At 51.7% G+C, this 11,767-nt stretch overlaps 5 protein-coding genes across 5 annotated transcripts; all 5 read right to left on the bottom strand.

Moving 5' to 3' along the window:
• Window positions 1-410: 410 nt before the first annotated feature.
• N7481_009580 (uncharacterized protein) lies at window positions 411-1,465 on the bottom strand (the record flags this gene model as incomplete). The annotated part of the gene is made up of 2 exons (XM_057268799.1): window positions 411-1,183; window positions 1,291-1,465. 2 exons carry the CDS (start codon window positions 1,463-1,465, stop codon window positions 411-413), a joined length of 948 nt encoding a protein of 315 aa, XP_057119476.1.
• Window positions 1,466-2,096: 631 nt separating this feature from the next.
• On the bottom strand, window positions 2,097-4,949 carry sey1 (dynamin-like GTPase SEY1; the record flags this gene model as incomplete). The annotated part of the gene is made up of 4 exons (XM_057268798.1): window positions 2,097-2,398; window positions 2,458-4,202; window positions 4,259-4,714; window positions 4,804-4,949. 4 exons carry the CDS (start codon window positions 4,947-4,949, stop codon window positions 2,097-2,099), a joined length of 2,649 nt encoding a protein of 882 aa, XP_057119475.1.
• A 484-nt stretch (window positions 4,950-5,433) lies between these two features.
• On the bottom strand, window positions 5,434-7,737 carry N7481_009578 (uncharacterized protein; the record flags this gene model as incomplete). Its single annotated transcript, XM_057268797.1, has 4 exons — window positions 5,434-5,831; window positions 5,869-7,281; window positions 7,366-7,608; window positions 7,665-7,737. 4 exons carry the CDS (start codon window positions 7,735-7,737, stop codon window positions 5,434-5,436), a joined length of 2,127 nt encoding a protein of 708 aa, XP_057119474.1.
• A 1,140-nt stretch (window positions 7,738-8,877) lies between these two features.
• Window positions 8,878-10,322, bottom strand: N7481_009577 (translation elongation factor Tu; the record flags this gene model as incomplete). The annotated part of the gene is made up of 3 exons (XM_057268796.1): window positions 8,878-9,739; window positions 9,806-10,068; window positions 10,131-10,322. 3 exons carry the CDS (start codon window positions 10,320-10,322, stop codon window positions 8,878-8,880), a joined length of 1,317 nt encoding a protein of 438 aa, XP_057119473.1.
• Window positions 10,323-10,849: 527 nt separating this feature from the next.
• N7481_009576 (putative translation initiation factor IF3) lies at window positions 10,850-11,542 on the bottom strand (the record flags this gene model as incomplete). Its single annotated transcript, XM_057268795.1, has 1 exon — window positions 10,850-11,542. The coding sequence occupies one exon, from the start codon at window positions 11,540-11,542 to the stop codon at window positions 10,850-10,852; it is 693 nt and encodes a 230-aa protein (XP_057119472.1).
• Window positions 11,543-11,767: the final 225 nt, after the last annotated feature.

Here is an 11,767-nt window from a genome sequence, read left to right as displayed (position 1 = left end):
GTCGCGTGGCGCAGGGACTCGTGCTTACGAGGGAGGTGGAGAGTACGAAGTATGGCAGAGTGTGTATAGAGTAGTTTATCCATACTGGTAGGATAATCCTATCAGTGACTAGTATCTGGATACCACTACAGTCCAGATACTAGATGGGTATTAAAGTACATAACTACAACCATTATCATATAAATGTACTCCGTAATATTGTAGTATAACTGTGGTATAACTAAAATTAGCTGAGCCGCATCTTTTGGCCCCACCGGCTGTGCATCAAAGTTCAGGATTTACTTCAGATACTAGTGGGATTCACCATTCAATCTTTTCTTGGAACGTTCAGAATTACTCAAGGTCGATCAATGTCATTCCTTCATTCCTTCATTCCTTCATTGCCAGAACCCACGAGTATGTACGAGTATCTAGAAGATCGCCATACAGTTCGGCGGACTCGACACCCCCCGCGCACAATTCAACGGACTACTCGACATAAAGAAACTCCACCGTCCCAACCGCTGACACGTTGCTGCCAACTCCTCCAGATCAAACATCTCCCCAATAGGCACCCCCCATCCAGCGAGCAGATAATGATGCAGGTCAAACTCTGGCTGGCGAGCCGGAAAGACCTCAAAACTAACCGCATCCGACGCAACAGCCGCAAAATGATTATCCCACATGAACCGAAGCACCCGCTCACTCTGTTCAATACCCGCATGTTGCGGCATCGACTGCTCACTATACGCCTGTCGCTCATCAGCCGACATACCTGCCCATGTCCCCGGTAGTCCAACGCGCAGGAAGAAGATATCGCCGTGCTGGAAGGTGATGTTGGACTCGGCCGCGATCTCGAGGACTTCGTCCAGGGAAATCGTCTGGCGGGTAAGTGCATTCAGGGGAATTCCTTTCTTCTCTGCGTAAGAGACGTAGTCGATTAGTACCCCGCGGCCGGCAATACCTCGCTTCGCCCAGAATCCGATGCCGATGCGGGGGGAGTCGGTGTCTTTGATTTCCTCGGCGGTTGTGCCGCCGTGGAAGACTCGACGCTCGGGATTGTCGGGCGTGGGTGCAGGCTGATTGTGGTGACGGAATCCATCCCACTGAGATGATTGTTGTGGGTTGAAATGGTATTCATCGTCGAAGGCGACGCCCTCAGCCACCCACTTGATGCGGTGCTCGAAGGGTTTGCGCCCGAATCCTATATGCATTGTATCAGCATGGATTCATTATCCAGGGGCTTCTAACACGTCTTTCTTTGCTCTTCTCAAGCAGGGCATAGTATGTATACTAGGTGAGGGAATATACCTGGCGGAGTCAAGTTCTCAATATCCCAATTCAAACACACCCGTTCACCGGTCTGGATCTGTGTACGCGCTGCGTCCGCGACAACCTCGGGCGTAAGCAGACGCAGCATTCCTGAGACCTTCTTCCTCTGATCCCGCAGGTGCAGGCCAGTACCGGCGCTTGTCAGGAAGATCATCGAATTTGGGAAGATTGGCCATGGTGATGGATTGGTGTGAAGGGATAAATGCGGGGAAGTCGTGATATGTATAGCTAGCGATGCACCAACTCGGGCCTGCAGGGCTGGGCTATGGGAGACGTAGGAAGTAGAGTTTAATTACGGAGCATCAATTTCGGCTGCACTGGCACTTTTAGCAACTTGAATTCTAGGGGTGGTGCACGGCTAAATAGAACAGTGGCCCACCACGTCGGAGCAAGTCCGTTGACGTGGGCATGACCCTCCCCCGCAGCCCGCTTCGTCGTGAGGTCCAGCCACGTCACTGGGATTGCTGATATGTGGGCACAGCTCAGACATGGACTCTTAAAGGGGTAAGTAAGCGATAGCCCTGCACGGAGTGTGTGTATCCACTGTGTGACCAGCTCAAAATCAAGCATTGAGGCTGGTTATCCAATCTACTACTAGTATGTAGATCGATCCACGTAGGATAGTACAACCGCGCACAAGAAAACGATAGACATGAACTCTTTTATTACATCTTAGCAGTCATGCTGAGAAGTTAATGCCGACGCTATAACATAATCTACTCCGGAAAAAATATAACACGCGGCATGTTCCCTATAAGGGCACAGCCTAGCAACCAAACTAGAATTTACAAGTCATCCAGGTCGTCGTCGTTAGTCTTCGAGCCACGGCTGGGCAGGTCAGACATCTCATACTCTTCCTTACGGCCCGAAGAACCATTCCTGTCCGAGGCTGACATGGCCATCGCCTGCCGACCTGTGTCGGAAGACTCGAGAAATTCGCGCAGGCGACGTTTGCCTTCCTCGAGAGCTTGCTGCGATGCTGCCTCGGTCATCTTTAAGATAGGACCCCACAGGTTGAGTTGATAGGTGATATAGGCACCAACGGCGCACACAAACAGCAAGAAGAAATAGGCGGGGTTGCGGAGAACTAAAGCAAAATCGGATCAGTAAAGGTGCACCAAAGTATATGGGATAAATTCGTCTTACCAGCAATAATCTCGTTCCATCCTAATGCCAGCAGAATACCATAGAAGTACAACGGCACTTGAGTCATGCCACCAATGGCACTCCGCTTGGCTTCGACATATACTCCATCGGCAGCCTTCTTGAAGCGAACAGTGAGTTCCTGACGCTTGGAATCACCCACAATCGTCATCTCTTCCTCCAGACTCTTGCCTTCGTCCTCATCGACACCGCCGATAGGAGCCAGATCCTCTTCATCGGCAGGAGATGCTGTGCTTGGGGTGTGACCAATCCATCGATCGAGTGGCGGGGCAGCAGAGGTCTCGGCAAGGCGGAAACGCGAGAGAAGAGGAATCAAGGTAAGAGTGGACTCGCGAGCACGAGTATAGATACCCTCAATGTCGTCCGTCGGACGCCAAATGCGTGGCACGCCATCATCGTCATATCGGAACTTGTCCTCAAAGTTCTCTCGCAGCTTGAGAAGCAAGTTACCCTCGATCATCTCCTCGTCAATCTTCGCACGCAGTACGCCCCAGGACTTACGGCGCAGACGCCACAGTCCCACGTCGACCTCTTCCAGACTGGCGTCGAAGCTGCTGGCGCGGTCCGTGAATCTTCGCTCGGCATCCAGGACAGTCTCCACGAACACATTCCAGACACGATCCCAGAATGCCTTCTCGGTGGGCTTATCGCCATCTTCGGGAGCGCCACCGCCGGCACGTCCAGAGCCAAGTCCATTAAATTCAACTCCCACGGATTCACCCAGACGAGACTGCACCCAGCGTTCGACACGGCTAGCCAAGCGTCGCATCTCATCGCGTCGAAGACGAGCGCTAACTTCAGACAATTCCTTCTCATAGAGTTTCAGCTCCTGCTTATAGTTGCTCCAGGAGGTATTCTCCACCACAGTTGAACGGGCAACTGCCTCAAACTTCTCTAGCGAAACCTTGCTCTCCTCGTTGACAATCTCCGCAAAGTCGTAGTTGCCGCCCTTCTTCTGACCGGACTTGACAGCGTTCGTCACGGCATCACTGAAATCACGAATACCAGACTTGTGCGCAGCGGAGACCTGGCCGTGGAAAAGAGCCTTGAGTCGGGTGTCAACCTTGCCCTCCAGTTCAGCCTTCTTGCGCTGGTAAACACCCTTGTGATACCGGCTAGCTTCAGTCTCAAAGCCATTGACTGTCTTGGATCGTGCTGTCCGCATCGCCACACCCAGACCACCAAGCACTTCCGGAGCTCCCAGACGCACTGCCTCATTTTGCTTGTCCTCAAAAGCGATGATAGCCTCGTCAAACCCAATCATAACCTCGCGCAATATCTCGTCGCAGCGAAATTGAGCAAGCAGTTCCTGCTGAGTGGGCAGATCAAGATCCTTGTTATTGACAATTTGGTCCCAAATGCCCTCCGCGTAGTGCGCGAAACCGTCCGCCGGAATACGTCGATGATATTCAGGCAAGAAGACACCTCCTTCCGAGAATTCACCTTTGAGAGCATCCCGCTTGGGATCACGGTGTCCTTCACGGAAACGCAGACCTAGCTTCTTGGTCTCTGATACAAACTGGTCCGGTTGGTAGCCTTTGTGCGGGAGTCCGTAGAATTGGAAATCAAAGTAATCGTGGATTGTGGATTTTTCCAGTCCAGCAGGTTTGGAGATGGTATCCCAGAGTCTTGAGAGATCCTCCAGCAATGTCTTTTGAAGGTTCTTGAGCGGGGTGGTGCCGATGAAATCACGAATAACGAAGAAGAGTAGGGATCGGTGGGTGGTGCTGTGAATCCATTAGTACGTAGCGCACATCGAGAGGAATCTAGGGTCTCCGCATACTGTTTATCCTTTAGGAACAATTGCAGGTTCACCTCAAAGACGGTCTTAAGCAGGCCCATGTTGGCACCCTGGTACAACCCCACTTGGTGCTCCCAAATATTCACAATGAGGACCTCACTCGTCGCAAGTGCGAAAAGAGCACTCTTGCGCTCGAAATCTTGGTCCTCACCTCTCTCACGACCATCGGTACCTTCCACATCCATCACGAGGATGTTGTCCGCCATCCGCGAGCCATCGGCTGTCGCGGAATCGGCCTGCTTCTTGTTCTTTGACAGCCAGATACCCTTGGTTGTTTGCCTGCGCTCCATCTCGGACATGACGGAGAATTGCGTGCCGAAGAGCTGGTTGAGCAGAGTGGACTTTCCGGTGGACTGCGATCCAAACACGGAGATGAGGTGGTAGTTGAAGCCGGCGGGGGTGACATCTTCGAGAGTGAGGTACTTGGATAAGTTGGGACTATAGGATTGGCAGTTAGTAACAAGATTCGCAATCCGCGAGCTCTTTGAGCTTGCAATGAAGCTCTCGGAAGCCGGGTGTTGCCATACTTGAACTCCTTATCCCCATCAATCGCTTGCACGCCATGCTCGTAGGAGGCGGCATCGCCTTGGTCGGCAACAGTTGCAAAGTGGCCGTTTGCCATGACAGGGGGTGCAGTTGGCGTCCTGCCAAGTCCCGACGGGCGTTCAGTCATTGTGATGGTTATCGCACTCAGAGGTGGTGGTGGGGACAGATCACCGTAGGAAGGTGGCGAGAGGAGATGAGTGCGGGAACTAGGAGGTTGGGGAAGATGTGGAGCATGCACGGAGTACTCGCAGAACCGATACAAATGGAAGTATGTACTCCGAAAAAAAAAAGCAGCACAAGACAGTCTGGACGATCACAAGGCCGTTGCACGAGGATCGAAAGGTCCGAGGTCTGATGGGTTGCTGGGGAAAACAGTCTTACATAACCCCTGCATGATCGCCAGCGTACCACGGTTGACTAGTACTAACTATGTACTTTCGCATACTCCCGGGGTATTGTACTGGCGACTCTACGAGTGTCTATATCACGAAGTCCTCATTCTCCCTACGATACTCTGCGTCCACATCTCTGTGACTTAGGTTCATTCACTAAGAAAGAGTTAAACAAATTCTAAACGGTACAGATGATGGGTATAAGCATGCCCAGTCGCTCTAACTAAACCAATTCAGATTCCATCCATGGTCCAATCCCAGGTCAACATTAGGGGCTGACCACGAGTATTGACTGAAATCATCAAATAGTCCCGTGAATGCATTGATTTCTGGGCCTGGGAAAGCCGTCGTTGCGAAACCGTCTCCTGGTAGAGCCTCGGGCGGACAGCCCATCCCCAGAGAGCTTGGGACTGGCATATTGTCACCAAATGTGTCCGAATGACACCCAGACATCCCCTCTGGATCAGATAGTGGCGGAGTGTACAGCTGGTTTGGCGATGGTTTGGTTGCTAGGCTCTCTGGTAATGGACCGCTCACGACATCATTCTGACGCCCTTTATTATCTGGTCGAGGGAACTTGGCTCCAGCACCCACGGTGATGGTTCCAAAGTAGGGCACTGTAATCTTGCAGGTAACAGGGGAGAATTCCCGCACTTGCGATCTTGTACGATAGATCTCCCCCCAGAATATTGGAGGACTCTGCTGCCACAGAGCCACCCTTTTCTTGCCTCGCCTGGTGAAGAATATCGACCACTTCCCCTACTAATCTCCAGTCGGATTCATCTTCTTCTTCATTGTGTTCCGGAAATTCATCAGAGTCACCATATAAATGCACAATGAGCAACATGCCCATAGTGAAAGCAAGGAAATCAATCATCTTGCACAGATAAGATCGGGTCATCGCTCGCAGCACCTTGTAGATCGCCAGTGCCTCGCGCGCAGATTTGATTGCCATTCGTTGGGAAAAGGCAAACCGTGAATCATATGGGTATTTCAGCATGAGAGGTAAATGTAACAGCGCTCGTAATACCTTTGGCATGAACTGCAAGGGAATTCGCGCATGGAATTGCTCTTGTTGCTCGTCGGGGCCAAGCTCAACACTAGAAAGACTCCTAGGCATCGATCTCCATGCACTATCAAGCTCGGAATCCAATTTCAGTGTAGTCTCAAGGCACATATCGGCTGGGTTCTGGTTGCGGTCGACCATATGTCCACAAATCACACCGATCCGAAATAGATATTCTTCCGCTGGTGCATTATGCCCGTCCTTCAGGCGTTGCTCAATTTGGGGTAAGAAATTCGCTTCGGTCACTCCGTAAGGTAGCCCGAGAATCAGACTGAGTGATCTATCTGAGCAGTTCAATGAACACCAGATCTTCTGTCGTCTCACGAAGAGGGTGTCTTGCGGGCTGCGAGTTCGAGTTGACAGATGCATACCGGCCAAGTGGGCAAATTCTATAGCTCTACGAGTGACCAGCCACGCCTTTCGAAGGCGACCTTCGTTCAGATGAAATTTGGCCAGGAGCATCTGACACTCGATTCCCGGTAGTGTTGCTGCGAAGTCATCATCGCGGACGACTAAGCGATCCACGGCTCCTGTTAAACGAATTGAGAATTCTTCCGGTTCAATCGGTACAAGCAGACTGTCAAAATCAAAACTTTTTGGGGATTGAAGGGCACTCATGCAGAGGCAGACAATTGCCTTTCCTACGTCGGCGGGAGCCACAAGGCCTTCGCAAGAGTCCCACTTGTGATCAAAGATGCTTTGGATTTCGGGGAAGCTTTCTTCCCAGACACACCAGAGTTTTGAGCCCTCGTTGACGATCTTCCATATGTCCTTCTGGGGAGGGAGTAAGGATAAAAGTTCAGCCCGCACGGCGCGGGCTTTTGGTGACATGTCCCTGATCCCGGTGAATTGATCATCACTGGATAGGTCTTCCTGTCGACTGACAAGATAATTGTCGAAGAGCTGCATAACTGGGGCATTCTGTATCTGAATGCTAGACGGGCCAAGTTTGTCCGACTCGACCGAGGCGGGAGACGTATTACTGAGTCTGGGGTTATCAGCTATGGGGTATAGAGTCAGCATATGCACAGGTGTTCCCGGAGGAAAGTGTTTCAGCCTATGGAATGGGCTTGTTATCTGCTTACCAGGTGAGCTGAAGGTTGTACTTTGCTGATCCAATCGTTTGACTAGATCCTGCACTACATTCTCCAACTGAGCCACACGCTCCCGGAGACTATAGCGCTGCTCTCCCTGTTCAGACCCTGGGGGTAAACTCCTATCATCTTCATTATGTTCCTGGTCGACGCATTTAGACCCCCGAAGACGACATTCGTTGCAGACGTTACGGTGATCGGCAGTGTAAGTACAGCGGATCTTCCGACGTCGACCTATATTAGAAATCAATATAGAACAAGCAAGCGACACGAGAAAATCCCGAACGTACATTCAATGCAGCTTTTCGTCCCTTTCCGCATTCTCTTGCGAGGCGGGCCGCCTGTATCTGACCAAGAACTCATGACAGCTGTTCTTATTTTGACAACGAAAACCGAATCGCCTCTCTATGCCAGGGCTAGAAGCAGCAAATGAGCACTAGGCTAGTCCACAGGATGAGGGGCATGAGTGGGCCACTCAGGCCATCAGATAAATAGGCTAGAAGGCTTGGAGAGTTATATGAGACGGGACGAAACGAACGGAGAACTTTTTTCGGGGGGAAATTGACGAGGCAGCAAGCCTTACGAGGCCATAGTCCTAGGGGGTGACCCCCATGCGGGTTTACCATTTGAGGTGCGTGTTGATAAGGGGGCATGATCGAGTATACAATGTCGTTTCTATATGACTGCGATTCGCGAATATGACATGACCTTGGAATAAAATCCGACACTGAAAATAATTCTGGAAGCTCAAAAGACCACCCAAAGGGAGCTCAGTTCGACGTGGATTTCAACTACTAGAATCGTTATATCGAAAACTCTACTCCATCCCTTTAGATGCTCTAACTGAGACCCCCAAGGTGAAGGTATCTAGTAGGTTGTATATTGCCCCGGTACAGGCTACTGGGAAAAAAGGTCACTCCTTGTGAGCCAAAGGCCCTCTCCTTAGTAAAAGATTTTGTGTTCAGATAGGTCAATTGCATTTTGGTTGGGCGAATTTGCCTGTTCAATCGTCCCAGTTGCCGGCATAGAGCTGGCTGTCACACAAGGAGCACGAGCTTCTATACTAACGCCACGCGCGGAAGAGCCGGCTGGTCCGAAATCCGCACAATTCGTCCGCCTATTTCGTCCGAACGGACGGACGCCATCCACGGGTGTTTGTGGACAGCTCACATACAATCACTGGAAAGGCATCATGTAACTAATATCAAATCACTACTAATTACTGATAAACTCTGAGACGTTCGATGGTGGGAGTTAAATTTATTTTGAATACATTTCCACAGGGTGAGGGGAGAAGATACAACAGGCTACATCTCCGATAGAGAAGTACATGAACATGATTGCAACGAAAAACTCCGGATTACCCCTGGAACCCTTGTGGCTGATCGATGATCCCGCGCTCTGAATAATTGGTGACAGACAAACAAGAAAGAAAAAGGGGTGTCATAATACAGGTCGGACAGATGTTTTCTGCCCGATTATTATTTGGAGCCATCAGGCCCTTTACTCAACCACACGGGTGATCAGACCAGTGGCAACGGTACGGCCACCCTCACGGATGTTGAAGCGCTGACCGGCCTCGGCGGCGACGGGACGGTGAGTCGAGAGAACCATCTCGACGTTGTCACCGGGCTGGACACGGGCGGACTGGTCCTCACCGGGGAAGGTAAGGTCACCGGGCTCATCGGCGGTACGGAGGTAGACCTGGGGGCGGTAGTTACTGCCGAAACCAGTACGGCGACCACCCTCAGCCTCAGTCAGAACGTACATGGAGACCAGGAACTTCTGGGCGGCCTTGGTGCTGCCGGGAACGGCAACGACCATACCACGGCGAATGTCCTCGCGCTTGATACCACGGAGAAGCAGACCGGAGTTGTCACCGGCACGGGACTCATCGCAGGACTTCTTGAAGGTCTCGATATCGGTGACCTTGGTCTTGATGGGGGCCTCGCCACCACCAACAATCTCAACCTCGGTGTCCTTCTTCAGGAGACCACGCTCGACACGGCCAGAGACGACGGTACCACGACCGGGGATGGAGAAGACTTCCTCGATGGACATGAGGAAGGGCTTGTCCATGTCACGCTCGGGGGTGGGAATCCAGGTGTCAACAGCCTTCATAAGTTCATCAATACGCTCGGTACCGATGTCGGGGCGGCGGTCCTCAAGGGCGCAGAGGGCAGAGCCGAAGACAATAGGGGTCTCCTCGCCCTCGAAGCCGTAGGTGGAGAGCAGCTCGCGCATCTCAAGCTCGACGAGCTCCAGCATCTCAGGGTCCTCGACGGCATCAACCTTGTTAACGAAAACAACGAGCTTCTGGACACCGACCTGACGGGCAAGCAGCAAGTGCTCACGGGTCTGGGGCCTAATGAGAAGAAAAGGATATTAGCAAGCAGTTCCACTGAAAGAATTGATCAATGGTCATTCATACATCTGACCGTCGGAGGCAGCGACGACAACGATAGCGCCGTCCATGTTGGCAGCACCAGTAATCATGTTCTTAATGTAATCGGCGTGACCGGGGCAGTCGACGTGAGCATAGTGGCGATCCTCGGTCTGGAACTCAATGTGGGCAGAGGAGATGGTGATACCACGCTTGCGCTCCTCGGGGGCCTTGTCAATGGCATTGTAATCGAGGAAGTTGGCAAGGCCCTTGGAGGCTTGGTGCTTGGTGATGGCGGCAGTCAGGGTGGTCTATGGATGGGGGGGTCATTGTCAGATGGTAGGCATTGAATTGCAATGGAATTGCATCTTACCTTGCCGTGATCGACGTGACCAATGGTACCAATGTTAACATGGGGCTTGGTACGCTCGAAAGCAGTAGCCAGACCACGAACAGCCAGCTTGTCGCTGGTGAAGACGTGGTGAACGGGGTTGACGGCGCGCGGGCGCAGCAGGGAGGAGCGGCTGGTGCGCGCCAGGAGGTTAATGGAACGGGAGAACGACATCTTTGCGATATGGGAAGCCACAAGAACAACCAAACGAAGAAGCGCGAGATAGAATCAAGAAACACGATGGTCAAACTTCGGGGGAGAATCAACACCCAATTTTCCGGTCAAAACCGGAAAAACCTTAGTCACCCACTGGCCACCCACGGCCAATCAGATGCTGCGAATTGCGGAGGTCCGCTGTCATCAGGAGTATGTAGTCCTGTACGAGTAGTTCTGCAGTTCTTGTGTTGCAATGGCTGTGTCTATACAGATAGTACGACTAGCCATCAGATTGATATTATTTGATGAGTCTACACAGCAGCCTCTGTAGCATTGATGAGAGATCTGCTGGAATTTATAAGATAGGGCGGAGTATATTGACCGAGCTTCCAAGGTTGGATCGTAGAGATCTCCTGGTTAAAGCCGGGACTTGAAAGATGGAACATATGCCATAATGCAATTAGTATACAATAGATCGCTATGTACAGGAGACTTGCGAGTTATCCCCAATAGAAGGTGACCCCAGATGGAGTACTGTTTCAAATTTATTTCTCCTTGGCCACAGTGAGAATAACATGCTTGCCCGGTTCTCCTTCCATCGCCTTGGTTTGAGTACCCCCTGCCTCTCGAATGGTATCCATGACTGACTGCATGACGTTCTTGATTTCGTCCACCGTCGCCGATCGCTTGTGTTTCTTGCGGGTGAGGACGACTTCCACCTTCCGTCCTTTGTCCAGAAAGTTGGTCAATTGCTTCAAACGATGTTGCAGATCGTGTGCATCGATAGCCCAATTCAGTTCAACCTGTTTTGTAGACTGAACCGCCGATTTGGCCGCCTTGATCTTGGCCTTCTCGCTTTCCCTATACTCTTTCTTATTCAAGATCTTGCAAATGGGCGGTTTGCTCGGTCCGGCGGCGGCGGCCACTTGAACGCAGAAGAACTTGTTGCGATCGAATGAGGTGAGGACATCAAAGAGCTTTTGAGGTTCGTCAAGGTTTCCTCCCTCGTTGACCACTTGCACCCAAGCAGATCCGATCGATTCGTCTTTAATCAAGGTCGAAGCTGGCGTGGTAACTTTGGGACCGGCGAGATTTCGAGACAACTGGAAGGATCTGAGCTGCAGGCCATTTTGGTGCAGTCTGGGCTGCAAGAGTCCCGTCCTAGAGGTGCGGAGAGGTGTGAAGAAGGTATGGCGCAACGCCTGCGCAGTCGACGCAAGGCCGCGGGTATGATTCATGTTGACGGGAGGAGGAGGAAGAGAAGGAGGAAGAGAAGGAGGAAGAGAAGGAGGAAGAGAAGGAGAAGGAGAAGGAGAAGGAGGAGAAGGATATATATACCCCGTGTGGGTATCGTTAAAAAATAGCTTCCCGTGGTTGACCGTGATCGGAGAAGAGAGAAGAGAAGAGGTGAGGAGAAGCTCCAAACGGGGTCCATTATGGGGAAGACCGGATCGAGTAAGAGC

Source organism: Penicillium waksmanii (genome assembly GCF_028829765.1).
Source record: "Penicillium waksmanii strain IBT 27052 chromosome Unknown utg000008l:1.0-5622682.0:1.0-5626561.0, whole genome shotgun sequence".
NCBI classification, from domain to species: Eukaryota; Fungi; Ascomycota; class Eurotiomycetes; order Eurotiales; family Aspergillaceae; genus Penicillium; species Penicillium waksmanii.
The sequence above is the reverse complement of the archived record's forward strand: the minus strand, read 5'-3'. Positions and strand labels throughout refer to the sequence as shown.